General features: G+C 43.9%; 3 protein-coding genes across 4 annotated transcripts in view; 1 reads left to right on the top strand and 2 right to left on the bottom strand.

Annotated features, from left to right (window-relative positions):
- Nucleotides 1–907: 907 nt before the first annotated feature.
- Nucleotides 908–7,562, bottom strand: cdadc1 (cytidine and dCMP deaminase domain containing 1). The gene is made up of 12 exons (XM_069163844.1): nucleotides 7,363–7,562; nucleotides 6,843–6,978; nucleotides 6,234–6,334; nucleotides 5,980–6,157; nucleotides 5,214–5,511; nucleotides 4,776–4,982; nucleotides 4,562–4,665; nucleotides 4,276–4,325; nucleotides 3,391–3,560; nucleotides 3,078–3,267; nucleotides 2,716–2,764; nucleotides 908–2,614 (listed from the first exon to the last, which is right to left on the bottom strand). The coding sequence occupies exons 2-12, from the start codon at nucleotides 6,940–6,942 to the stop codon at nucleotides 2,514–2,516; spliced, it is 1,548 nt and encodes a 515-aa protein (XP_069019945.1). The 5' UTR covers nucleotides 6,943–6,978; nucleotides 7,363–7,562; the 3' UTR covers nucleotides 908–2,513.
- Nucleotides 7,563–7,636: 74 nt separating this feature from the next.
- LOC138206946 (RCC1 and BTB domain-containing protein 1-like) lies at nucleotides 7,637–18,880 on the bottom strand. Of its 2 annotated transcripts, XM_069163843.1 has the most exons (17): nucleotides 18,754–18,880; nucleotides 18,087–18,229; nucleotides 16,897–16,978; nucleotides 14,391–14,556; nucleotides 14,245–14,274; nucleotides 13,343–13,637; nucleotides 12,772–12,922; nucleotides 12,524–12,690; nucleotides 11,901–12,059; nucleotides 11,723–11,830; nucleotides 11,469–11,611; nucleotides 11,116–11,182; nucleotides 10,601–10,727; nucleotides 10,344–10,470; nucleotides 10,052–10,203; nucleotides 9,801–9,931; nucleotides 7,637–9,621 (listed from the first exon to the last, which is right to left on the bottom strand). In XM_069163843.1, exons 5-17 carry the CDS (start codon nucleotides 14,259–14,261, stop codon nucleotides 9,481–9,483), a joined length of 1,785 nt encoding a protein of 594 aa, XP_069019944.1. In that variant the 5' UTR covers nucleotides 14,262–14,274; nucleotides 14,391–14,556; nucleotides 16,897–16,978; nucleotides 18,087–18,229; nucleotides 18,754–18,880; the 3' UTR covers nucleotides 7,637–9,480. The 2 variants fall into 2 exon arrangements, with proteins under 2 accessions (XP_069019944.1, XP_069019943.1); XM_069163842.1 differs by lacking the exon at nucleotides 18,087–18,229 and having other exon boundaries at nucleotides 18,754–18,838.
- Nucleotides 18,881–19,470: 590 nt separating this feature from the next.
- The window catches only part of LOC138206948 (fibroblast growth factor 14-like), a 45,471-nt gene continuing 39,348 nt past the window's right edge, over nucleotides 19,471–25,593 (top strand). Inside the window, exon 1 of the mRNA XM_069163845.1 lies at nucleotides 19,471–20,140. Within this exon, the coding sequence (XP_069019946.1) occupies nucleotides 19,471–20,140 (670 nt within the window). The remainder of the gene's footprint in view (nucleotides 20,141–25,593) is intronic.

Genomic DNA, 25,593 nt, shown 5'->3' with positions numbered 1-25,593 from the left:
GATCTGGTTTCAGTCACCGTTGACCAAAAATTGCCAAAATAGTACCCATAGTGAAGAATCGACAAATATGAAGGGCCTTTTCTTTTTCATTTAGTCGTGACGTTTGGGCTGCGATCGGTACATCTAGCTTCAATCATTGTGATCACTGGTTCTCTTTGCTGGTGGCTAATAGCACTTTCTGTATGATAACAAAACAAATACAATGATGATTCAAACCTTTTTCTTTTTCTTTTTTTTTTAAAGCCGATCACTGTTTTCACACTGCTTGGTGGTGTTTTAAAAAAAAAAAAAAAATCTCTATATATAGTTTCATCTCTTGTCATGTACAGTTTGTGGTTTGTGAGTGAGGAACATTAACGGAGGGCACCGGGCCGTAAAGACGGCTGTTTGTTTGTTTCACTCCTTTTTCTTTCTGTACTGTAAACAAGTGTTTTGCTCTGATGTTGGTGTTAGAAAGGAAACCGTCGAAGATTCAGAGGTGCCTTTTTTTTTTTCTGCTGTGTTTTACCTTCTTTACACTTTCTTTTTATTTTTTTTGTATTTCCAGTATCTTTTTAGGGGGAGCTTAATTATTATGTTGATGAAAATATGCTCTGGATAGAACATATTTGTCGTGATTAAGCTGTGAACCTCTCAACTCACTATATTTGAGTTACGCTGTCATTTGAAACCTTTTAAACTTTTCACGGCGGATCGGTTGCCGTTGCAAGAGTTGCAAACTTGACGGGAAACTTGTCGCGGAGGCCAAAGTTGACCTGGAACAGGAATCGATGGCGAAATTTAACTGTGAATAATCAACGAGGATATAAAGCGTCGTTTTTTTTTTTGTTTTTTTTTCCCCACTTATTAAATATGACCAAGTCTCCATTTTTCTAAAAAAAAAAAAAAAAAAGACACTAAGAATAAAGTTGATAAAATTCAGAATTTATTTTCCAATCAATATTTGACGGACGTCCCCGAAGCTTTGAGCTTCCATGAGAGTTTAAAATCGAGTCGTGATTCGATGTCTCTTTAACCTTCGTACTCTAAAAAGTAAACTTCTGGGTTGAGGTCACATTTAAATCCAGGGAATCTAAACAGAAATAAAAAAGCAGTAGTGAGGGAAGTAAAGTGACGGCAACGGTCACAAAATGTGAATTCTGCTTTTCATCTGGCGTAAAAGAATAACGGGAAAAACTAGTTCTCCATGCTTTGTCATTTAGGTGAAAAATAAAAACAATACCAGCTCTTCTGGATGCTACAAGCTGTGCCAGTATTATACTGTATCATAATAAAACATGAGATCACATGCAGACCAACCAGCTTTACATCAGATTTGTCACTTGAGCCAAACTCTGATTCATCTTTTGTTTTTATAACTAAAACAACGAGCAACTTTGGCCCTAAAAAACAAACAACCCTCGACATCATGTTCCCAGCGTCCTCTCTGAAGGCAGCCACCTTTTTTTCCCACATCGATGCCATTGTACCACGTTCACTACAAATAAAGGATGGGAATGCTGGCTTTGTGCGTGTGCTCATTTTCTCACGTGTTTGATCATTTTACTGAGCAACCCATTATATTTTCTAACAACTTTCTTTTCATTTCTTTTTTTTTACTCCCTCTCAACACTACAGCACATGATGGGTTTTTTTTCTGGATCAGTAGCTCCACAGTTCGGTTTAACTTGTTCTTGTACCGAGAGTACGACAAACAAGGCAAGCGGGCGAATATTAAAGCTGGAAGTGAACAATCAACACTGTGGATAAATCAATCAAAACAATGACACCAAAGTGATGCCGTGTAATAAATGTCCCCCCATTTTATCAAACACCTGTTTATCACTGCGGTTATTATCAAAATGATGAACTGAGCACATTTCACTTCTGCCCACATTGGATTTAAAACAACGTAATTGGAACGAACAGTAATTCCTGTAGCTTGAAAGACGTGTCTTTCAAATGTTCTCACAGCAACGGCCTTCAAAATAAAAGCGTATGACAAGCTACGTTATGTCAATAAAATCTGTAATTCTTTTATTCTTTGTGTCTGCCAGGAGAACGAGAGCTACACCCACCAGAACCCCACAAACCCAGTTTGTTTGCCTTTAAATCCAACTATTCCCCACTTTTATGAAAAATCAACACACTATAACATATTATTTTTGTGGCGTCCTTATTTAAATTCTCCACTTTGCCCGTGTTTGCTTTACCTCTTTTATCTCTGATGCTTGCGTCTGTCTGTCCAGCTGTCCTTTCTTAGTGGTATCCCTTTGAGGTCAGTGTGTTGTATCACTTTCCATTTGTTTTCATCTCGCTAACCTACTTTATGATTGAACTTGTAAAGGAAAAATTTGAAGTGGCACAGATTTAATATTCAGGAGGGAAGCTGCATTCAAACACACGTAAAATATCAAATCTGTGACACATCAAGGGGTAAAATCATGTTTCTGTGGATTGTTTTTTTTTTGGTGTATGGATTTGTCCGTTTGTCCGTTTGTCCGTACGTCCATCCGTCCGTCGACGGCCAGTGTTCAGCTAACAGTCGGTGATTCGAGGGACCTGTCGGTGCACAGCTTCTTGCTGCTGTGGCTCTCGTGCTCAGTCATCCTGTTGTGCTTCCCAACGCAACCATCTGGAAAAAAAAACAACAACAACACACAGCTGTTAAAGTTCTGGCAGAATTAGACCCAGATTCATGAAGTAAGGAGGAGGAGAGGAGGAGCTGCGACTTACTGTGGAGGTGAGGAGACGGCGCGGAGGACACCGAAGGGCTCTGTTGCCACTGTGAGGACAGAAACATGTCTTCAAGGTGGGGGACATGTTAAAAGTCTTATCGGCTCTCTTCAAAATCACCAGCAGCAAGACATCTAAAAGCTGCTGAGTCAAAGACTTTCTTATGTAACAGAATACATTTACATCCATCTTCCTTCTCAACAGGGTCTCACACTCCAGTGTATAAATCATGACTGTAGAAATTCACCTCAGTTTGACACCTTCAGATGGCCTCAAAACAGAAAACCCTGAACAACAATATCAAATAAGAATATTTACAGTTTCATTGAACTGTTTTGATTTTGTTCTCTTCGTGTACTCACGATGAACTTGCTGATGTCCTTCAGGCTGCCAAATCTCAGGTAGGAAATGTCTCCCTTGTCTTTGTCCCTGTCCTGGTCGGAGGTGTAGATGTGTGTGATGCCGGCTCCTCTGATCAGAGGGACGCACTCGTCACACGGACATTTCGTGACGAACAACATGGTGGGCTCCTCCGCTTTGATGTCTTTCGTCCTAAAAACAGCAGAGAGAGAGAAAACAACAACAACAACAACAACAAAAGGAAAGACGTGTGAAACACTGCGTGGACTGAGATGAGGGTTGATTATGAGATGTCTCCGCGTGCTGCGGTCTGACCTGAAGGTGAGGGCGTTCTGCTCCGCGTGGACGATGTAGCGGTACTTGCGTCTCTGGCGGTCCTCCTGCTTGTTGTCCATGTGCGGGTACTCTGCATAGTGGGAGCCTGCCGGGTAAGCGTTGTACCCACAACCCACCAGGGACAGACACCATGTTCCATTACAGCCAGCCTGAGACGAGAGAGCAGTTCAGAACCTGTCGACCGTCTGTACGTCATGTGTGGAGAATCAGCGCCACCAGCTGTTTAACTTCTGGTATTTGACCCGGCTGCGTTTCGATGAGCATCTACGAACATGAACATCACGGATTCAGCTGCAAAGCCGAACAACAGCCAGTTAAAGGCCCCTCTTACGTGTAATATTTAACCAATTAACTCATATTTAATATATAACTCTTGGACAGAATGGGAAGCAGTGAAACTTTATTTTTCCAAAATGTTTTCTGTGCAGATTCTGTGTTCTGCTTTAAAGGATAAACATTTTTTCGCGTTACCACGTTCCCTAGCAACCACAAGATGCAAAGAGTTGAGGTTATCGTATTGCCTCCCACCCGTGACGAAGGTGTTAGCGTCGATTACAATGATCCGTCAGAACATTTGTATGATTGGAAGCAGGCTGAATGGATTTGTCACAAACTCTTAGCTTGAAACGGCACACCGTGTCCGCCCACACTGGAAACATCAATGCGTTAACAACAATAACCATAAATGGATTTGATTTAATCCCATTTTAAGCAGAACCTCCACCTGTATGAGGCTGATATTATTGATTTTTGTACATTTTATCCCTCTGTGGCGCCCATACAAGGACTCACATCCTGCCTGAACACAGAAATAACGACAATTCCTTCTGGAATAAAAAGCGAAAGGAAGACAGATGAGCTCACCGACTGTCCTTTGGCCCAGATTACAGCGCCGACGCCCACTTTAGGGTCCTCTGGAAGGAAAATGACAGTTTTGAGACAAATGGCGAACTCAGACAGACACACTGCTTAAGGTGAGTGTGACCTTGAAGCCTGAGTCAGGCATCTGCTCCCTTGACCCTTTAAAGACGTGAGAGCACAGAAATCTAACGGTGACGTCGGTTATCTGTCGAACATCCTTCCACTGGCTACGTGTGTGACACGTCCCCCGACAGCCTTGTGAAGTGCAAACAGTAAAACCCAAGCAGACCTGTTCTGAAGGCCAGCAGCCGGGCCTGGTTGATGCAGTGCCAGGCCACTTCCTGGGGCACCTCCTCCTGACCAGGAGGCGGCGACGGCGGCGACAACTGCTCCCTGAGAGGCGCAAACAACGCAAGAAATAATAAATAAACAAGAACTGTGGATGGTGAGCGCGTGAAGACGCCCGCTTGTAAATAAGAAAAGATGGAGTGGTTTTTTTTAACCTGTGGAAGCCGTAGCGTTGCTGTGGCAACCCAGCAGCCACGGCAGCGAGAAGCTGCACCAGCTCCATCATGTTGTGTCTCAGGTTGGAGAAGTAGGGCTCCACGCTGAAGTTCTCCAGGCCCATTTGGGTCAAAATCTTCTGGTGCTGCTGAGACGTAGCAACCAGGAACTGTCGGGAGAAATCCTTCAGGTGTCGTGTGCGCTCTCTGGAAAGCAAGACGAATTTCTCTGGTTTGAAAACAACGCGGCTCATCTTTATAAAATAAAACGGTCCCTTTTAAAACTCCTATTTTTTTTATTTTTTTTTCATCCAGCAGTTTACAACGACTTCGATTTCTCCAGAATGTCTCACAAATATAACAAGCAACTGAACGTAACTTCTTAAAGTGTTGTCGCTGCTGCTGCAGCAGCCACACGAGGCCTTGAGAGCCGGCTACCTGTCGAACAGCTCCTCCGTGTCCAGACCGGGGTCATCGCCCGCCATTCTCTCCATGAAATCACAACATCTGGACGACTCGTCCACAAACTGCAGCAGGCCGAGCGGCAGCGGCTGCAGCAGCACGCGGATGGGAGGACGACTGTTGGACTTCAGCATCTCCGTCGCCACGGCGTCCAGCGCAGCTTCCTCTGTGACGGAGTGAGGTGGGCCGTGGGAGTTCGAATGGTTTGTGGAGGTGCGTTTCAGCATGCTGATCTCGGGGTCTCCAGGCCAGAAGGAGATCTGACTGACTCCAGCTGGGGAAGACCAGAGAGCATCATCGTTCCTAATGAAGGTCACTGTGATCATGTTGTTTACAACAGTACGGCAACACCTGCACAGCAAGCTCGATTACCAGATTTAACTATGGCCACAATAAAAAACCAATATATCAGCTGGGTGTTAAATTATCTGACACATGCTCATGTAAACTGAGAGTAAACAGGCTCCAAAATCTAACAATCATCCTTATTAAATAATATTCTTTCATTTAGTTCATTACTAACAACTTCATTTCACAATGTAATTTATGTAAAATAAATGTTCCGTTGTGAAATCCAATATTTTCCCCTCCCTCTGAACTTTATCAACACTACTAGTTATGTAATACACATATTTTCTTGTGAATGCATATGGAAGTCAATTAAAATCAAGCAGATGTCATTGAGTTTGTTTGGCTCCCTCCTTCCTTCCCTCCTTCCCTCCTTCCTTCCCTCCCTCCTCACCGTTGATGATCATCTTGAGGCAGGTAGCGCACGGCCTCCTGGAGAAGTACAGCTGACAGTCAGCCAGGCGGGAACCATGTTGAATAATAGCTTCCTGTCCTGCGTGGAGCTCAGCCCCTGAACAGTGGAGTCCCAACACTTTACCTTCCCGCACCACCACCAGTCCCACACGACGGACCTGAAACACAGACCGCTGTCACTTCACAACGTATACTCGTTTTATTCTAAGACAAAGAGGCATTATTTATACTGACCTGATGGTCCTCATCTTCCTCGGGTGTCTCCTGAGGGAACAACTCCATCCACAAACTCAACAAGGTGAACAGGTTTGCCTTTGATAACCTGTGGCCGTGACCTGGAGCAGAGACCACAAAAAAAACACAGGAGAGAACCGATGAGTTCAGAGTTCGGTGGACCAAACGCTCCTCCAGACTCCTCGGCCTGCTTCCACGTCTTAATACTGCAGTACAATTCAATTAGAGCAGCAGAAGCAGGCTCTATTAGATTGATCCCATTATTCTGGAGAACCGGTCCTACCTTTTCACTATGACCATACATCTGTGTTTTTTACCCCTAAATATGTGATCAAAACCTGCGTTTGGTAAAAACCACCATAGAAGCAAACTATTCAATGGCAGTTGTTGGAGGTGACAGGATGGATGGTATCCACAATAGTAATGTCAACCTCCCTCTGCTGTACTTTTCTGGTCTGTGACGTCCTCGGTACCTCAGATAGAAACATGTTCCGGACGGATTACATCATTTGCAAAATAACCAAATACGTCACGCTGGGTTCCCTTTGATAAATCCGTTTTAAAGCCTGACAGAGACCCGTGTACTGTGGCCGCAGGACGTCAACTCACCTTGTATTCTGCTGTCAGACTGGGAGCTGCTGTCCCGCGTCCTCCGGGTCGGACCGGACCGGCCCGGTTCGGCTCGGTTCCTCGACTCGCTCGCTTCCATTCAGTCCGCCAGCTGGCGAGGACAAATGTCTCCGTCCTGAAAGTTGAAATGATGAAAGAGTTCCACCGGTGTTAATATAAACGGGCTTTTACAGTTTTCAGGGTTGACAACTGGTCATAAACAGTTTCCGGTCAAATGCTTTCAAAATAAAAGCATTAAAAGCAACAAAAAAAAAGAGGAACGAATTCAATGGTGGGAAAAAAAAACCACAACTAAAAGCTTCACTTAATGTCAAGGTAACCTGTTTAACACCAGTAACATGAAATACTTTGATATTTTCTTCTTAAGACACATTTATTACTTCTACTTAACTCCAAACGACATAGACTGACTTAGCATAGTTTAGCACTTAGCTTCAGCAAACACATTTCTCCCAAAACAATTCTTATTAAAACCGTGCACAGCTAAACATACACTTACCTAAATTAAACTTAACTTCTTTACTACATGCCACCTCTTATTTCAAAGACGTTGCCGTCCATCTATACGTCACCGGCTAACTAGCAGCAGCTTGACAGTTCAGGTTTACTTCCGCAAGTCCTCCCAAGTGGGCGGGGCCTGTCGGTTCACCAGGGGACAGCGCATGACATCATCATCACCATCATCTCTTATCACCATTATAACTTATAACTTATCTACTAAAACGTGAAATAGAAAGCAGATAGAAAAATAATTCACAATTTGAAATATGATATTATTTTGGCATCAAATGTAAACAGTTCCTATTTAGGAGTAATTTATTTCTTCACAGAAACATAAGCCCCAAAACTGAATATACAAAAGTAAAATAACACGTCAAAGGTAGCAAAAGAATAACAATACAAATCCCTGTAATGCTGTAATGTTGAATTTAAACATGTTACTACCAGTTTTATAAACTTCTCCAAATTAAAGCTTTACAAAGCATAACAAAAATATACTTTTGGTCTTAATACAGCAGGCAAAACAATCTTATTTTTCCAGTTTGCATGTCCTTTTTCATACAAAACAAGAGGAAATCTGTAAACCTGCACGTCATTCCACCAAAGCATGAATTGCCACAGAAACCTGCCCTTTTGTGACCAGACTGAAACAGAGGTCTGACTGAAGTTTAATGGTTAATCTTTACAATTTGAGTGAATCAAGAGATGGAAACCTAACAGATGAAATAGAAACTGATCTCGCCAGCCTCGCTGCCAGATGGCCTGGACTTTAAAACCATTTCTGGCAACACCCTGTGATGCAGCAGAAAGTAAAGGCGAGGACCCGCAGGGCGTTTTTGGTCATCCTAAGCCCAAGCAAACAGATTTAAAACAAAAAAAAATACCACACATATGTTTACAGGGCATATCATAGTGTTTATATTGCTTTAGCTTGCAATATCTTGTGCAGTTCCAGGGCAGTGCATTTTCACTGTATCATCAGAAAAACCTACAGAAAATGTGATATGAGGAAGGAATTAATAGGTTTGGTTTTTACGAAGTTTGCCCATTTGTTTTCTCTTTGCCTTTTCACTAATACAAATGCCAAACATGAAAACGGTATAATAACAACAACAATAAGGAAATGTAAAGTTCTTGTTGGAATATTCACCTTCTATAACACCAAACTGAATACCTTGCATACATTTTACAACTTTTATACGAGCAATGGAAATAAAAAGCCACTAATAATATAACAGTGCCTCAAATGTTTACTGTTGCTTTTGTAAAATTTCTAGTGCAACCGTTTTTAACTCAGTTTGTGGTCTTCCACAGTTTTGAACAATTAGTTTTACTGAAGACAAAGAAGCAACTGTAGTTTCTTAAAGTGCTGAGGAGCAAAAAAATCAGGCAGCAATAATAAACGAAAAGAAAACATACTTAAGTATATAAACATCCTCTTTTGAATTTCCTAAAATGTGACCAATGCCACCTTAGAGAAGAAATCCAGTAACTGACCAAGTGACCCATTAACGACCCACAATAACATCTTGATCCACCGGGTCTGTTGTGACACCTTTAAATAATTCAATAACTGTAAATGTAAAAGTCCATCTCAGAGCTACTTGTTCCTGGATACAAAGAGTGCAAACTGAACATGGCAGAGATGAAACGTAGACGTGACTCATGGTGTTGGTGTCCTGGTCGAAGACATTTTAACAAACCGTCTCTTTCACTTTCCAAACAAAGAAAGAGAACGTTTTCAGTGTTTCTCCGCGTTGTCAAGGCAACGATCGGGGAAAACACCGTGTTCCCTCCAGGTTTTTGCTCTTAAACTTTCCAAAAAGTAAAAGGAAGAATGTGAGCACTGGCCAAGAAAAATAAAAATTCAAGTATATACAGAATACACAGAAAAAGGCTCCACGAGTTTGTCGAGTGACTCCACAGGAATTGGCCAAAGTGCTGATTTCATGTCCACACGTTGCACAGCTTAAATTCCAGATCAACATCTTGTGAATCTTGTTGTTTACAGTAAGTGCCATATTTTATAAGAGGGCCTGCTCTCTTTTGTGTCATGGAGTAGATCAGCAGGAATGTGATCAAAACTGATATTTTTGTGGGAAGGTACGAGTACCGCTCAGTTCTTGAAGGCTCCGCAGTGGCTCGCTCGGCTAATAAACTCCTTGAGCATCGCACCGTCGGACTGCCAGAAGGCTGTGGTCTGAGTCACCTGAGTCAGATGGTTCACACAAAACCGGAAGCAAAAGTCTTCCAGGTCCTGGAAATTATAAGAGAGGAGGTCAATACGTAAAATAAAACATGAAAAAAGAAGAACTTGATAATGATCCTTCTGTGAATGAAATAAATGTAAATGGAGTTCACAGTGTGAACACTTTACTCTGAGATAAACAATTGTAAACTTGTAAAGATAAATGAATCGCGTGTGTGTAACGGTACCTCTGCGTCGTATCGAATCGCAGCAGACAGCAGCATGAAGGCGTTTTCCACCGTGATCCCTCTCTTGATGATCTGCTGACACAGACGCTTCAGGCGGTTTTCACAGTACGAGGTTGCCAGGTCCAACAGGCCTGCAAGACGGCACACAAACACAGACGCTGGAGCAACACGTCCCTCCAGTGATGACATAAGACAACACAGTGTCGGGGGGAGGGAGGGAGAGGGGGAGGGGGGGCATCAGGCCTGCTAACCGATGGCGTCCTCGGGCGGAAGATCGACGGTGTCTGTGTAGAGGAACTGCAGGAAGGATCTGTACACGGCGTAGGAGAACTGGCCGATCTCGATGACATCCTGCTGGTCTTCGGTCCATTGGGAGCGAAACATCGAGCGGAAATGCTCACACCTACTCGCAACACGAGAGACGCTTATCACGCTGTGCATAGTGAGCGCTGTTTCTTAATGAGATTCTCAGGCTGAATTCTATGTGTGTGGAAAAAAAACAACAATGCCATCAACACGGATATTAAAGCATCCAACACACACCTGATCTTCAGCACAGCCTTGTGGACATGGATGCATTTGCCGTCGACACTGAACTTGAGGTCGGCCGTTTCTGGACTGTCGAACTCTTTTCTCAGAGCCTCAGCGAGTGTCAGGAAGTCGTCGTGCTCTGAAGTAAAACAGAAAACAAGTAAATAATCCAGCCTCATCATTTACGAACACAGTAAAAATCCAAATCCCCTCGACGACTACAAGGAAATTGTACGACGTGATTTGTTGAAGCCCTCCGATTCTCTCACCCACAGACACGAGGCGCCAGGTGACCGACGGCGTGGCAAAGCAGGCGAAGACGTCGTCGGTGTTAGTGAAGTGTGTGGGATGTGGCAGCATGATTGATTGGCCCCGACACTGACCCCACATGTACACCTGGAGGATAATCATCATGAAGTTAAGAGGCACAGACTGGAGAGTGTTAATGATGCAGCCTTCATCATAACAGACATGTTAGAAAAGCACAGGTGTAAATAATAAAGTTAATGACAGCTGAGTTTCTTATTAGCACAGTCTGATACCGAGAACCTTGAAGGACTCAGCCATCGTTAATGTTATTAGTGACACCTGTGCTTTCCCCACTGCAGTACAACAGCTCAACACCACCTGCACATCATTATTAACATGATTAAAGACTACAACCTGATCTGGGCTGGTTGTACTTTTTTCTTTTTCTACAGAAGCATGATACAATACATACATACACTCACAATAAACAGAACACACAGGGAGACACTGCAAACAACATTAATTGGATATATACCTGCCCGATTTGGGTCTTGGCTGCCGAAGTATGTGTTGAATGGCACGCTGCGATCTCCACGATCCTGCTACGTGAGAGATGAGATAACGTGGACAGTTTTAAGTATCACAAGTGTGTCAGGGAATGAGAACACAGGCAGGATTTGAGCTGTGATTATTGTTTTTGACGAAGAAGAACTACTTGAACTCCCCCCTGACAACCACTCAAGACCAGAGACGGTCGTTGAAGCAGAGGGAGGAAACAAGGACAAGAAACAGGAAGGTTAAATCTTAACAGGATGAGGGACAAACTTGAACAGACATAATGCTCTGAAAGGCAGCTTTGGGCCGCCACCCGCTCCCTCTGTCCTGTACCTGTCTTTGTCAGCCATGATCTGCACCGGGCTGAGGTGGTTGCTCTTGTTGCCGGTCCCCAGCTGACCGTAGGTATTTGCTCCCCAGGCGTACAGCAGCCCTTTATCGGTCAGTGCCAGGCAGTGTCCGTAGCCCGATACTACCTGGAAGGCAGAGGATGATTGACGAGGTAACAATCACCTGTTCGGTCAGTTTTAACCAGCAAAGGTGATTTGTGCCTGTGGAGAGTAACACCGGGTCGTTGGGCGTCTTACCTGTTGAATGCACAGCCCTTGGAGTGCAATAAGGCGGCACGGCGCCAGCTGATTCCCATTGTTACCGATCCCCAGTTGCCCGTTTCCATTGTAGCCCCAGCCGTAGACCTGGAGGGAAAGGAAGCAACTCAGATGTCTCTGTGGGGATCGTCACAGTTTTATGCGAAGCCATCTTTACCTCTCCATTGTCGAGCAGAGCCATGGAGGAGGTCTGTCCACACGTGATGCCCACCGCAGTCTTGCCCTGCAGGCAGCCGGTGACTTTCCTGGGGTAGGGCTGGTTGGCTGTGGAGCCGGAGCCGATCTGCCCGCAGTTATTGTAGCCCCATGCAAACACCTACAGAGGCATGGAGACGTTTCAGGGCAGGAAAAGGCACATTTCTTACTTTTCGATTAAAAATATAAGTCTGTTGTGATTTTCAAAACAAAAACCCTTAACTTAAGGAGACTTTTCTCATCTATAAATACACCTTCAGTGAGGAATAGGAAATTGTTAGATTAGCTCTTTTAAGGAATAGTTCAACATTATCGGTAAAATATGTGTAAAAGGAAAGAGGGCCCGATGCAATGTTTACATTGCTCCTGTACAGTTAGTAACATTTAAAACGGTAACGGCCTTCAATGCTTAAAACACACACATACACACACACAACCTGATTAGCTTTAATGCCTTTGAGTTAAAAATAAGCTGCTTAGGGTGGCACTAGCAGGGCGGGAGGTGACCGGTGAAAGTATGAGTGATCCGTCTGGAGCTAAACACGAAACGCAAACAATTCAAGGTAAACATAAAAAAATACTGACCTCTCCATCCAGGGTGAGAGCCATGGAGTGATGCGAGCCACACGACACCTCGGTCACCTTCTTGCTCTGTAAGTTAGAAGTGACCAACACCGGGGACATTCCCTGATTGGTCGTCCCCGTCCCCAGCTGGCTGTAGCCATTGTGGCCCCAAGCAAACAGCTGTCCATCTGAAGCACATAGACAAAGTTACAAAAACAAAAACACATTTTCCGCTGCTTCTAATAAAATCAAAATGATGAATAACCCACCGTCTGTGGCCAACAGGACGTGGGGTCCGCTGCCGTAGCTCAGGCTGACCACCTTCTTCCCCTGCAGGATGTCCAGTTTCTTTGGCACAGTAGTGCTCAGACTGTCTCCAGTACCAAGGCAGCTACTGCAGTTCACCCCCAACACAAACATCTGGGAAATAATTATACACACAAGTCAACATGCACAGAGATATTAATAAAGAATAGATAGGACAGAAGGAGGAGAAGGAAGAGACTGATTTATAATTTCTGGCAAGAACACAGACACAGAAAAGGTAGATAAGAGATCTGAGAAAACATGATGCAGGAAGAACAACAGACTTGTGTAAATCTCTGTCTTCCACGGTGTGACAGTGTGTCTGTGGTATGCTGGCCCTTCAGTCACAAGGAAAATGAAAACAATGCATCATTTCCTGCAGCAACAAAACAAACTACTTGAAGAGCACTGGGAGCATAAACTAGTTGAGACGAGTGGTTTTAGGAACATCCCATCCACGGGGACGTATCGTACACGTCCTTACAAGCTGGAGCCTCCAAAAGATGCAGCTATATACCAATGTGCACTCCTGACCTCATGTCCGTGTGTGATGTAGATGGCCTCATTAGCAGACGTTCCAAAGACGCACGCCTGTCGGATGGCAGCGAGTTCCTCAGTATTCAGCAGAGAGAACAGGGGCCATTTGCTGACGTCCACCATGGCTCCGACAAAACTCGGGCTTCCTTGTTGGGGAGGAAGAGTCCGGGACGAGGGTGGAGAGGACGGGGGCACGGGAGGAGGGGGGTGAGGAGGGGGAGGGAGGACGCGAGGAGGAGGTGGCGATGCTAGCGGAGGCGGGGAGCAAGGAGAAGACCCATCCCTGCCGACACTTCACCAGATGAGAGAAGGGTTGAGAATAAAAACATTAAAGGAAGGAAAACATGTTACAAACACATGTTAGATTAAGGATTATTTTTTTTCTCCTCTTCTTGAGACAAAAAAAAAACAAAACTGTAAATATGAAGTAGCTGCATGCACACACAGGGAGAAAGAGAGTTGCATGTAATAACAACAAGAAATATGTCTTGAAGTAACTTAAACCTTGTTTATAAGTCATTACAGAAATGAGGATGGCATGCAGTCAAATCAACAGGGGTGATCTATTATTGCAAGGCTTCATGCTTCATGTGTTTGGCTGACTTTAAAACGTTTTGAAGTCAGCCAAAGTGAAAGTGTGAAAGCGATGGACCAAATATGAAAGGGCCGTGACGTCATCAGGTTTACAACTTCTTAAATTGCTCATTTTTTGACTGGACTTTGGCGTGGCCGTCTCCCATTATCGGAGCCAGCCAAAACACGCACACATATCAAACTGCTCCCTCTTACTCAAAGAGCGACTTTTACAAGCAGCTGTAAATACTTTAATCATTGTTGTGAAGCCGGCGGTGGACGGGGATGCTAGTAGCTTTATGAAGCTGTCTTTGTGCTCTTCCTACCTAAAGCATCGCTCCATAGCAACGAATCAACTGAGAAAAGACAGACAGACAGACAGCGACAGCATTTATTTACAACATCACTATCAGTAAGACCTCGGTGGGTTTTTGTTTTTTTTATAAAACGTAAGCTAGAAAAAGGAAATTACCTGATTAAAGTTGTTTACCCGGTGCTGTCAACAGCAGAGGCGTCTGACCCGAACAGCGTCTTCTTCTTCGTTTTCTTTTCCGGCAGACTGAGCACGGAGAGAACTCCGCTGCTGCCCCCTCTGGTCATTTGTGAAATAACACTTACCAATGTGGGGATGTGAAGTTCTGAATAGTGGAATATGTAAAAGAAAAAGCAAGTTGAAGTCATATATAATATGTGATTACTGAACCAAAATTTGAACATCAAAATAAGTCTGAAAGAAAATGACATTAGATTTTTATTGTGGCCTTTCTTTCTTCATTTTTAGAGATAATGTGATGGTTATCGACTGTAAAAATGCCCCATGGGTGACAGTTTTTAAAAGGTTTTGATGGCTGTTTGGCACATTTGTCAAACTGTTATTTAAAAAAGAAACAATTTAATATTTAAAAGAAAGCTTTGTCCTAAATCTTACTTGCAGAGGCCACCACCTCCTTACATACCTGTAGTTGCCTTTAATGAACAGTAGGTGGAGTACTTCCATACAGATTTGGGCTTGTCAGGTTGAATGCGCTGCATGAGCTGGGATGTCCTCAGACTGCCAGAAAATTGATGCTGAGGGGTAGTTCAGTGTTTTTGATTTAAGGCTTGGTATACAATGTCAGAATGCAATGATGGTTTGCAAACATGGACTATACTGGAATTGGCCTTCATTGAAGGATTTTGAAGTTTAGATATTTAATCTGACCATCAGCAGCAGCTCCTATGAATCCAATAAAATACTCCTTCCAATTCTGCAGTGGCTTGTGAGGAAGGCTTTGTCTGTGGGAGCCAATCAGAATCAAGTCCAAATATTTTTTTACCAGAATTAGTTCTGGTTTTGAGAATGATTTTTTCTGGTGTTTACAAAAACAGAAACTGTTTTATATCACAGGAGATTAGAGTAAATATGAAGCCTTGCAAATCGGGATAATCATTTCCAATTTGGGATCCAATTATCCCCGGCGGTATTTGTGCTGCAGTCTATTCTGTGGCTTAGAGGCGTATTATATGATATTCCCTGGATGCAGGCCACATTGTGCTTTTCTCTGAGCCAACAGATCAATACATCAGCAGGCTCAGTGATAACCCACTTCTCAAAAACCCTGGTGTCCAGGACACACTCACACACCTATTCAGTCAACAAATCTGCCACTCAGAAGAAAGTGCTGTCAGTTTGAGGATTTCAAATCACCTTCATGTGACTATATAATCACATATATATAATCTGCTGTTTGCCCTGAATTGAACCTCCTCGGCTCCTTCACAATAAGTATACTGCCGCTAAGAACTTCGACCAGCCCAAAGTCTAATCTTTTATTGTGGAAGAAGCACATAAAGACTCAAAAAACTGAGCACTAAAAATATTCCCTTTATTGAAAAACAATTCACGTGTTTTCTATTGTTAGGACGCTATGTGGTCCCATAATCCACGCTAAATTTACAAATGTGTTTCCCTGTCAATAAGTGACTTTCCAACCGGACAACTTTATTGAAATAAAAAAAGAAAGTATTTTCAGTGATTACTCTTTCTGGCACCAGCCCTGCTATCAGGTGCAACTGAGCAGAGATCTATAACAAGTGGAGAATGTGGAGCATTTGACTGCTTCTGATGTAAATGATCACTCTGTGTGCTGTAATAAGAAGTCCCCTCTTCTCTGGTTCATTTGCTTTTCCTGAACTCCCACTGGCTGTGAATGTCACTATCAGATTCCTTTTTGCTTTCTCTCTCTTATTCCTTCTCTTCCCACCTTCTCCTCCTCCTGCGTCCTCACTTCCTTCCTTATGGCTCCTTTTCCCGCGACACTGTTTGTCGTGTACAAACACACTTAATTGTCCACACACACATGCAGCTGTGGCTGTTTGCACTCTGAGCTGAAGCAGCTCTCTGTGTACACGGATCATATTCGGCCCCTTAATGACAGTAATCCTGTGCTGCAGCCTCAAAACAATACAAGTCGGGAACAGTGTGTGAAAAAACAAAAAAATCTGCCAGGCGTCAGTCATCCTGCGGTAATGACTGTGTGTGTGTGTGTGTGTGTGAGAGTCTCTTACATATGCGGTCTGTTGTGGTCTAAATGTGTAGATGAGCAGGAGATGTGGCTGTTTGCGAGGGCCATTATCCTGGACTCATTTGCCGATACTGCAGTGCAGCTGAGAAGGAGGTTTGTTCCAGGAAAGTTCAGTGTTTGTCTGTAATTGCTCATTTGTGGCAGCACAGAATTTCCCTCTTTTGTGTCTTACAATATAACAAAAATGCAGATGTCCTGCTCAAATATCCACAAAGCTGCACATGGCTTAACCCTAACCCAGCATACAGTATAAAACGCTAAATCAAGGGCTGCTAAACAGGTAAACCTACAAATGTTATGACAGAGATTAACAAAGATTTTCTCTCATGCAGAAGTGTATTTCTGCACGCTGAATGTGAATATGGTTTAAGAGTTCCTCCATCACCAACGGCTGTTGTGTTGCATTATACTCACATGGACATGGTGAAGTGGTACCAAGGAAGGTGGAGCCCCTCTATGCTGGCAGACTGTTGCTGGACACTACAGAGGGGTGATCCTGAGGACAAATAAAAGCCAAAAATCATCCATTTGTACAGTTTAGAAGTAATTAAGTGCAACAACAGCTGTATTTATGATTAAGTAATACACACTCTATCACTTAAAAACCTTAAAAAGGGGTTTGCTGCAAGATGGATCTATTCTACTTAGTGTTTCATACAGCAGCTGAATTCCTGTTCTTTAAAAAAAAAAAAGACTTCTTCTTCGCATGTTGAACTTTCGTCTGAAGTTACCAGGCCTACACCTTCATTTCTGTCGGCTGAAAGAAAGGGGGATTTAATTACGCTGCGAACATCAAAAGCGTTTTATGCAGAAAAGTCTTTCCTCTGTAAAAGCTCTGTTTTTAGGTTACTGACAGATTCAAAGGCAAATGAGCCACAGAGCTTTCTAGAGAATGGATGGTGTGTTTTAAAAGCCTTTTGAGATGCCAAAACACTAATGATGTGTACTAGACTGATATATCTGCTTCAATTTAAATGATTTCTCTCTGTATCTGGAGTGTAATGAAGTCCGTTTATTGCTTTTCAGAGTGCTTTTGTTCCTTTAATCAGTTTAAAATGTCCCTGGCATTGTTATTGCAGTCAATAGGATATAATGAATCTGTCCACTGATAAGGTTTCCCGGTTGTGTTTGTTTGTGTGATGAGAGCTGGACCGGCGCCTGTGGATTCAGCACTCTGGACAGCGCCAACTCTGCCTCTATTAAAAATCACTGCAGCATTTTCAGCTCCGTTTCAACCTGTCGTCTATGAAAGACCTATAAGGCATTTGATCATTCCCTCTTTTGAATATGCACCACCAAGATTTTACTCTAAAAAAATTAAAAAAAATAAAAAAAAATAGCGTAAATGTTCTAAAATAAAACGAGCAATTATCAACGATGAAAATTCAGATTGAACACTGCTGTGTATTGACCACATGTGTAAACCGAACTGACCACAATGGTTCGTGGATTTCAATGGAGCCATGCAACAGGTGTGTACATCTCCCAATAGGAAAGGCGGCATGAAGCTGCCAGATTTTTGAACGGAGTTTGGAGCAATTAGAGAGAAAAAAGTGCGCACTCGTAAAACAGAGGGACGAAGAGCTTATGTGGTGGTTTCGTACTCTTTAGTGACGCCATCTCGCCGCCGCCCCCCTCGCCAAAAATCTTGCCGGTCACGGTTCACATCCAGTCAGTCAGATAGCGGTGTGGGAACCACGTGTCTACAGTAACTGAAAGCTGCTTCTCTCAGTAGGGCTGCATCAAGCTGCACAAACAAACCGGAAAGAGTGTTTTCCTTCAGAACAAAAGTCGAGGGTAAATCAAACAATACCCAGGATAAGAACAAAGTTGTTTTCCAGGTACAGTCAGGAACACAATTAGGCTACTTGCCTAAAACCTTTGTAGACTGTTCGTGTCACGTTGATTTATATAGTGAGAGAATTATGCCAGCTATAAGTTTGGACTCAAACTCATTATTTGATTATCTAAAACTTTCAAAAAATAGTTCTGAAGTAAACACCTAAATATATAAACAAATAACAATCATATAGAATTAATTTTATTTTAATTCACTCTGCATTTTCTAGATTATATTTCTTAATATATTTCTTTGTTTAGGCCTAGATAATAGGCTGCTGTTTTAAGTCTGCTCCGTTTGGGTAGAAATGAGAGGAGCACTCCTGACGTGAACATGGGACCGTGTGAATACAAATGGGAGGAGTGGGGTTGGTTCGGTCTTTTATTCTGAAGCTGCCAACCGGAATAGATGTTTTGTTTAATTGCTCTCACTTTGTCGCTGGTTGGGTATCAGTGCACCTCCTCACTCCCAACGGCCGTCGGTTGTCTCGAGCGCAGCTGAAGACTCTGAAGCACCACAGGAGCGCGCCAGGACCACGAGCCGGACCGGGTCTCCTTTCTGCGTCTTCTCCATCTAGTTTCTGGAGTAGAAGAGACAGCAGAGTACAGTCCAGCAGCTTCTTTTCATCAGCAAGGTGAGGAAGAGCAGGAGGAGGAGGAGGAGGAGGAGGAGAGGAGAGGAGAGGAGAGGAGAGGAGAGGAGAGGAGAGGAGAGGAAGGGGAGACAGACAGACAGCAGCAATATCTTGGCGCATTGGAGCTTATGGATTATTGAGAAGTGAAGGCCTAATCACGGATCAAATATTTATAAGGACTTTTTAAAGAGAAAAACACAGAGTGGGATAGTGCAGAGATCTCCTGCAGTGATTCACCTGCCCGGTCCAGCGCTGCGCGCTCTCACTAACCAGACCGGAGGACCGGTGTTGCTGCTGGAAGAGGATTCTGCATCTAGCGCGTGTGTGCAGTGTGTGTGAGTGTGTGTGAGTGTGTGTGAGTGTGTGTGTGTTTGGAAAGGAGCCCCCCTGCTGCAGTACTTGCCTGCTGCACGGGTACAGGGATGCCACCGACTTGCTGACGGACACCCGGTATCCGCACCCCTCCCCTCCTCCCGGACGGACGGACACACCGACCCCTGCGAACCCCACTAATATGCAATGGTTTTTTGTGCAGAAGCCGACAGCTGCCGCGTACCGCCGACTTCACGCTAGCGCCGCCGCATGCCTGTCCATCACTGCCGCTCCTCTCCCCGCGCCGCGCGGCAGACGACGCCATTTGAAGAGGAGCGCTCGGGGGCTTTTCACGCCGCGGCGGCCGGGCGGCAGCAGCAGCAGCGACCGCTCCTCCGCAGCTGAGGACCACCGGCCGCTGGGGCAGCCGGAAGCGGAGACCGAGGAGAGAAGCGCCACAGCGGTTGCTCTTTTCCTGCCGCACGGGGACGACGTCGACGCGGAATACCTGCGCTTGGTGGTCTCGGAGCTTGTGGAGGAACCGGGCGAGAAACCGGGCGAGGAGCCGGGCTTCCTGCTCTTATTCTTGTCTATGGTGCAGATTGGGGGGGCGAAGCACCGCCGAACTGAGCCCAACAGCTGGCCAGCTCTGCTGGCATGCAAACAGGGGGGCGTATCAGCCCCCATGCGGTGGGTGAATTTTAGGCTGCTGCATCCGGAGCGCCTCTCGTCCCCCACCTCCTCTTCCTCCACTCCCTCCCCCGTCTCGGCCAAATCCATGCGGTTTATTTGGAACAACATTTTCAGCAAAGGATCGCATATGCTGCAGTGTCTTTGTGGCAGGAGCCTCAAGAAAAACAAGAACCCAACTGGTGAGTTTGTTGTCTGTGTGTGTGTGTGTGTGTGTGTGTGTGTGTGTGTGTGTGTGTGTGTGTGTGTGTGTGTGTGTGTGTGTGTGTGTGTGTGTGTGTACGTGCGCGTGTGGGGGTGATAGAGAAAGACTTTATTGGGTGTTATGTGCGTGTGCGCAAGAGTATGTGTGTGTGTCTTCCCTCCCGAGACTGCACTGTTCGACTCCTTTCTGGTGTTTCTCTGCAATCGCAGTTGTGCAGCAAGTGAGAGCACCACGGGGAGGAGGGTGGAGGTAGAGGGTGGGGGTGATGGGGCAGGACGGGGTGTTTAGGTGGTGCTAACTTATAAGCACAGATACTGACTATACAGTGGCAGTGCATGCAAAAAAATAAAGCATGCGTGCTGTGCGTGGCAGAGATGCTGCAGAAATTCAAGTCTATAGCAGCATGCAGACCCGTTCAGGCTCCAGTAACCTGCATGATTAAACAGCACATGGCCTTATTTAGACTTCCACTGTGGATATACAGAGCACACAAAGACTGGAGAGAGTCCAGTTTGTTTTTCTTGGCTGCAGACATTTCAGTCACAATGTGCTGAACACCAACATCTCCTCTCAGGAGATCCAAGTCTGAACGTGAAGCCGCGTGCAGCAGGGCTCAGAGCTGCTGCCCGCTCGGACTCTAACACAGTGTTTACTGTAACTTTCTCATTCAGGTGAACTTCTAATCACGTCCAGCATCGCGCTCGACAAACTCACAGTCAACATGTCCGTCATCTAAAGTTGGATTTGTGTGCATCTGTCTGTCACATGTCTTCAATTCAATTTCATTCACCAGCAGGTCCTTTGAATTCCTCGTCATGCTCCCAGGAGACCACACGGCACATTTAGATTCGTTTCTTTCACCAAATCAAATAGCCGGCTTTGTTTCCCAGCAGATTTTCCACTGTCCTCTCTGGGTGACGGCAGAACAGACATTGACACTGGCGTTACAAAGGGAAGTGGGCATTGTTGACAATATTGGCATATTGACACTGCAGCAGAGAGTTTGCCTGTGTAACTTCTCCACAGTGTTTAGAGGACAGCCATCAGCTCCAGGAGGCAGAACTTCTAGTCAGACAGCATGTTTCTATGACACAGGTGAAGTTTGTTCAAACAGCCCTTTGTTTTCTCTGAGTCTGGAATTATTAGATGTTGTTTACAAAAGCTACATTGCAGTAAAAAAAAAAAAAAAAAAAAAAAGTGATAATGTTATTAATTTGGCAATTAAAAGTTTAGGTTTTTGTAATGACGTGATACATGTGAACCAGAAGGAGAAGACATTGGGCATTGCTCCGTGTCTTGCTCAACAGCTCTATATTAATTAAAGGAGCAGTCCACGACAGCCAAGTGACCAAATGATAGAGGACCAGTTAGGAACAAGTAGGGATGTAGACATCTGTTTAAAGGTGTTTTTCTCTCCTTGTTTTTGAACTTTGGTTCAACAAAGTGAACATTTTCTAAGCTGCAAACAACCAAACATGGACATAAAGAAATGTCTGTGGCACCATCCACATGTTTCCATAATAAAATGTATACTGGGCACACTGTCGCTATCTTGTTTGGCCCTGTAAAGTGAATTTGGACCAAGTGCAGGAAGCCTCGATCTTCTCTGAGCCAGCATCAGGTGGGCAGCCGATGAAATTGTGTTTGGGTTTGTTGTTTTTGAAAAATACGGCATAAACAGAATGACAACATTTTTACAAGTTAAGATGCAGACAGGATGTTGTAATGTTGTCCTGTCCACTCTGTCCTGCTGCAGCATTCGAGAAAATCTATTTACGCTGCACTTAGAGCTAAACTGTTCATTTTGGAGGCACTTAAATTCCTCCTTTGCCACAAAGTTGATATCTGAGAAACAACAGCAGCCACGGAGTGAAAAAGTTCAGCACTGAGTAGAAATGCACCGTGGACGGTATGATGGTTCTGACGGCATGATGAGGTCAGCCATTAATGCTGTGTCTTCTCTTTGTCCCTGAATGCTAAACAGTCACATTCATATTGTTCGAGTGATTACAAAGCACTGTCCCTTTTGGTTTTGGATCTGACGTGTGAAAAGGACAGACAATGCAAAAATTTCAGCACCATGGACAGCGACCAACATTTACCACCTCTGTGTTTGAGCATTTTTAAAAGTTTGAACTGCAGTAATTTAATCTGGTTTTATTTATTAAACTTTTCTCATTGTGTTTCAGCACTTTTTAAGTTTAAAGAGCCGTTTGCCATAAAAATCTGTTTGTTACGAGTTCTGAAGCAGCAGCGATAAAGTCTGAATAGAACAATACACGATCCTGTTTCTATATAAGGATATAAGAGGATCATCTGTTAACCAGGCAGCCCGCTGGATTTCAGGGCAAATGTTTCATCAATCGCCAACATATGAAGGTATTTGTATTATTTTAAAACTGCAAATATCTTAGAGTGCACCTAAAAGTTTTAAGCTGACATAAGCGCATCTTTCGCTCTTCATCACTGACTGATAATGATGATACAACACATCAACAGTCGACAGAGTGATGGTGTGTCTTCCCTGTGAGAAATATTTGCACTTTATCAGCAAACATTTGAAGGAGAACAAGCCAGAGCAGTTAGTGGGTGGCACCAGATGAACCGCCGGTCTTTCAGAATGAAAGTGAAAGCACACAAAACAAAACCAACACAGGTGCGTTGCCACAGGTGAAACCACCAGTTTGCCACAGAAGAGCTGGACGGTTGTACTGACTGCAAAATGCTCACAGCTTTTTGTTATTTATTTTTTTCAAATCCTGCCAAAACATCACAGCCTGCAATTTACAAAGTGTCACATGACCGGTTGTGTTTTTGTCCCTCTGGGCTCTGTGCTTTAATTTCTTTTTATATTGTCTTCCTCTCTGCTCATTTAATGAATTGGCTTGAAGCAACGCTTGCTGGGTTTACGAGGGGAAGTGTGCGCTGCTGTGATACACAAACAGCACTGCTGCTAACCGATAGCTACCCTTCAATTTAACGTTATTAAATGGACAAACATCTGACCACAGTTTCATTTTTTTAGGATGTTGATGCCACACAGTTAAATGAGTGTTATTTTAATCTTAATTATCTGAATGCTGAAAAGTCAACAAAAAACACCAATTTAGGATGACATTTTCATGTGGGTTGACATTTTATGAATTAAATTAATAAAGCTCTGCAATAGTGAGGCAATTATTTACTATTATATCTCACACACACACACACACACACACACACACACACATAGTGGGGATGTACAGAGGAACGACAACACCTACTGTACTCACAACTTCCCATCAGCATCCTGCAGCTCGGTTCACAGATTAACAGCAGCCGGCGCAACTTAGCTGTCGCTTCCCTTTTTTAATTAAAGATAACATTTGAACTTTTTTTTTTTTTTTTACCCTGCCTGTTAGTGTGTGTTTGTGCACACTACACAAAGCAGTTGGTGGAGAAATATGGATCTGCTGATGGGGAGGAGGCAGAGTTTTGCTGACTCGGCAGTTGTCTTTTTTTTAGTCTTTTCCCTCTGAATTGCACTATTAAGTGAAGATCCACTGGTGATGGAAAACACAGCTTTGTTTGGTGTGTATGGAGGCATGAATGTGTGTGTGTGTGTGTGTGTGCATCAGCATGTATGTGATAAGAGGGAAGTTAAAGTGTATTTTCTTTTACCACAGCTGCTCCTATTAATAACTGCAGATAACTATTATGCTGTATGATGTGATTGGGGAGGATGTAGCTATTTTTAAACAGTGACACTGGGATTCAAAACATTTTGTCCCAGTGTGGCACCACAGGACAGGCCTGGGGTTTATTGAAACACAAAATAAAATAGATAATCCTCATTTGGAGCAGGAATGCGCTCAGTCTGTCTCAGAGTTTGACATTCTGGGAATACAAAAGAAAAGTTTGTCCCGATGCCATGACTTAAATCCAACCAAGGCATGAAGCATCAAGGTCGTAAAATAGAATATTTCACAATCAGTGTTCAGTGATTGGTTTTGGTCCCGTTGCTAGGGGACGCTTTCTATTCGAAACAGCTGAAAGTGAGTGAAAGGCGCGTGGAGTATTGTAAATAGGACTGTGTCTGTTTCCTCCAGATGATCATGCATCGGTGTCATTCATTGTTTAAAGGAATAAGGCCCGGTGTTACTCAATGTCTTATGTCCCATGTGGTGTGACCCAGATACAGACTTTCACCTTTTATAGCACATGGAGGCGTGCACGCACACACCCGCCCGCTCACCTTCTTTGGAGAGTTGCCATTAAGGCATCTTACTCTATATTTTATTCAAACGTTGGAGTATAGCAGTGGGGTTGGTGCCAACTCCGATCTGTCTCTGTAAGTGAAAGACCCACATACACAAAGAGAGAGAGAGAGAGAGAGAGAGACACACATAAACCATAACTTTATTTCAAATGTGTTGCATTTGAATTGAAAGTTTTGTTTCCAACCTGTCAGGAATGCAATTATGCAGAAATCTGCCTCCAAAGTTTGTATTTCTGCACATCACTACATGAAAAGCATGAATATTTCATATTTTCCTCACGCTTGCAACGAAGTAAGATTCTGCGCGTCTCTTTCTCTGTCTCTTTGCCGAGTTGCGTGATGTGACGTGGTGCAAAGATGATGACTTGACAGAATAGTGGCAGTCATAGTGATGTCTGTCCTCTGAGGTCACACGGAGGGTTTTGGTGCAGTACTCTCAAAGGCGCCTTTGGTTTGTGTTTGTGTTTGTGTTTGTGTGTGCTCATTAGCTCATTGTCCAAACACACCGAGTCTGCAGAAAGACAAAATGACTTTGCCGGGCTGATCTGCTTGAACCCATCACGTATGTCATAGTGCGCACACGCACAGAAAAAAACAGCAGCGTCACACAGGTCGTCTTATATAATGAAACCAGGGGGGAAAAAAAGGAGACAAGTTCAACATCATCCAGTATTCCTTACATGGTGCTAACTCTCCACTCATGTGCCATTAAATCATTGCAGAATACACGATAGACCCCTAAAGCGGTGGAAAACCAGGTGGAAATAGTGATGATCACATTTCTGTTAGTTTCATCCAGATGAATGAAAACAATTATGCAAAATAAGTGTGGCCAGCGACAAGCTGTGCTTGTCAGGGGTCTCTGGGGTGCGAGACCTCCGCTTGGCAAAATACTGGATGCAACAAGTATACGGATTAAAACCAGTGTGCAGTGACACCACCGTAAACACCAGCTGGTTTTGATATTGTACAACATCACGTGCTACAAATGCTACCTCGTACTATCATTTTCTAAATGAAGCAATGAGCGAAGGGGGAAAGGTGACGGTGTGTGTGTGTGTGTGTGTGTGTGTGTGTGTGTGTGTGTGTGTGTGTGTGTGTGTGTGTGTGTGTGTGTGTGGACAGCTCGAGCTCCAGGTATCTGCCATGAGAGTGCTGAGTGTTTTTTTTCC

This window comes from Embiotoca jacksoni, unplaced genomic scaffold (genome assembly GCF_022577435.1).
Source record: "Embiotoca jacksoni isolate LCO1_2020_lvr unplaced genomic scaffold, fEmbJac1.0.p SCAF_30, whole genome shotgun sequence".
NCBI lineage: Eukaryota > Metazoa > Chordata > Actinopteri > Embiotocidae > Embiotoca > Embiotoca jacksoni.
This window is presented reverse-complemented; position numbering and strand designations above follow the sequence as displayed.

Excerpts from the sequence above, each read along its gene's own strand:
- cdadc1 (XM_069163844.1), bottom strand. The coding sequence starts at position 6,942 with ATGGAAGCGAGCGAGTCGAGGAACCGAGCCGAACCGGGCCGGTCCGGT. Across the intron at positions 6,335-6,842 it reads GTCTGACAGCAGAATACAAG|GTCACGGCCACAGGTTATCA; the intron begins GTGAGTTGACGT and ends TCTCTGCTCCAG. Across the intron at positions 3,268-3,390 it reads CAGAACGCCCTCACCTTCAG|GACGAAAGACATCAAAGCGG; the intron begins GTCAGACCGCAG and ends TGCTGTTTTTAG.
- LOC138206946 (XM_069163843.1), bottom strand. Across the intron at positions 12,060-12,523 it reads CTCTCACCCTGGATGGAGAG|GTGTTTGCATGGGGCTACAA; the intron begins GTCAGTATTTTT and ends ATGCCTCTGTAG. Across the intron at positions 9,932-10,051 it reads TCCGCCCGAGGACGCCATCG|GCCTGTTGGACCTGGCAACC; the intron begins GTTAGCAGGCCT and ends GCCGTCTTGCAG.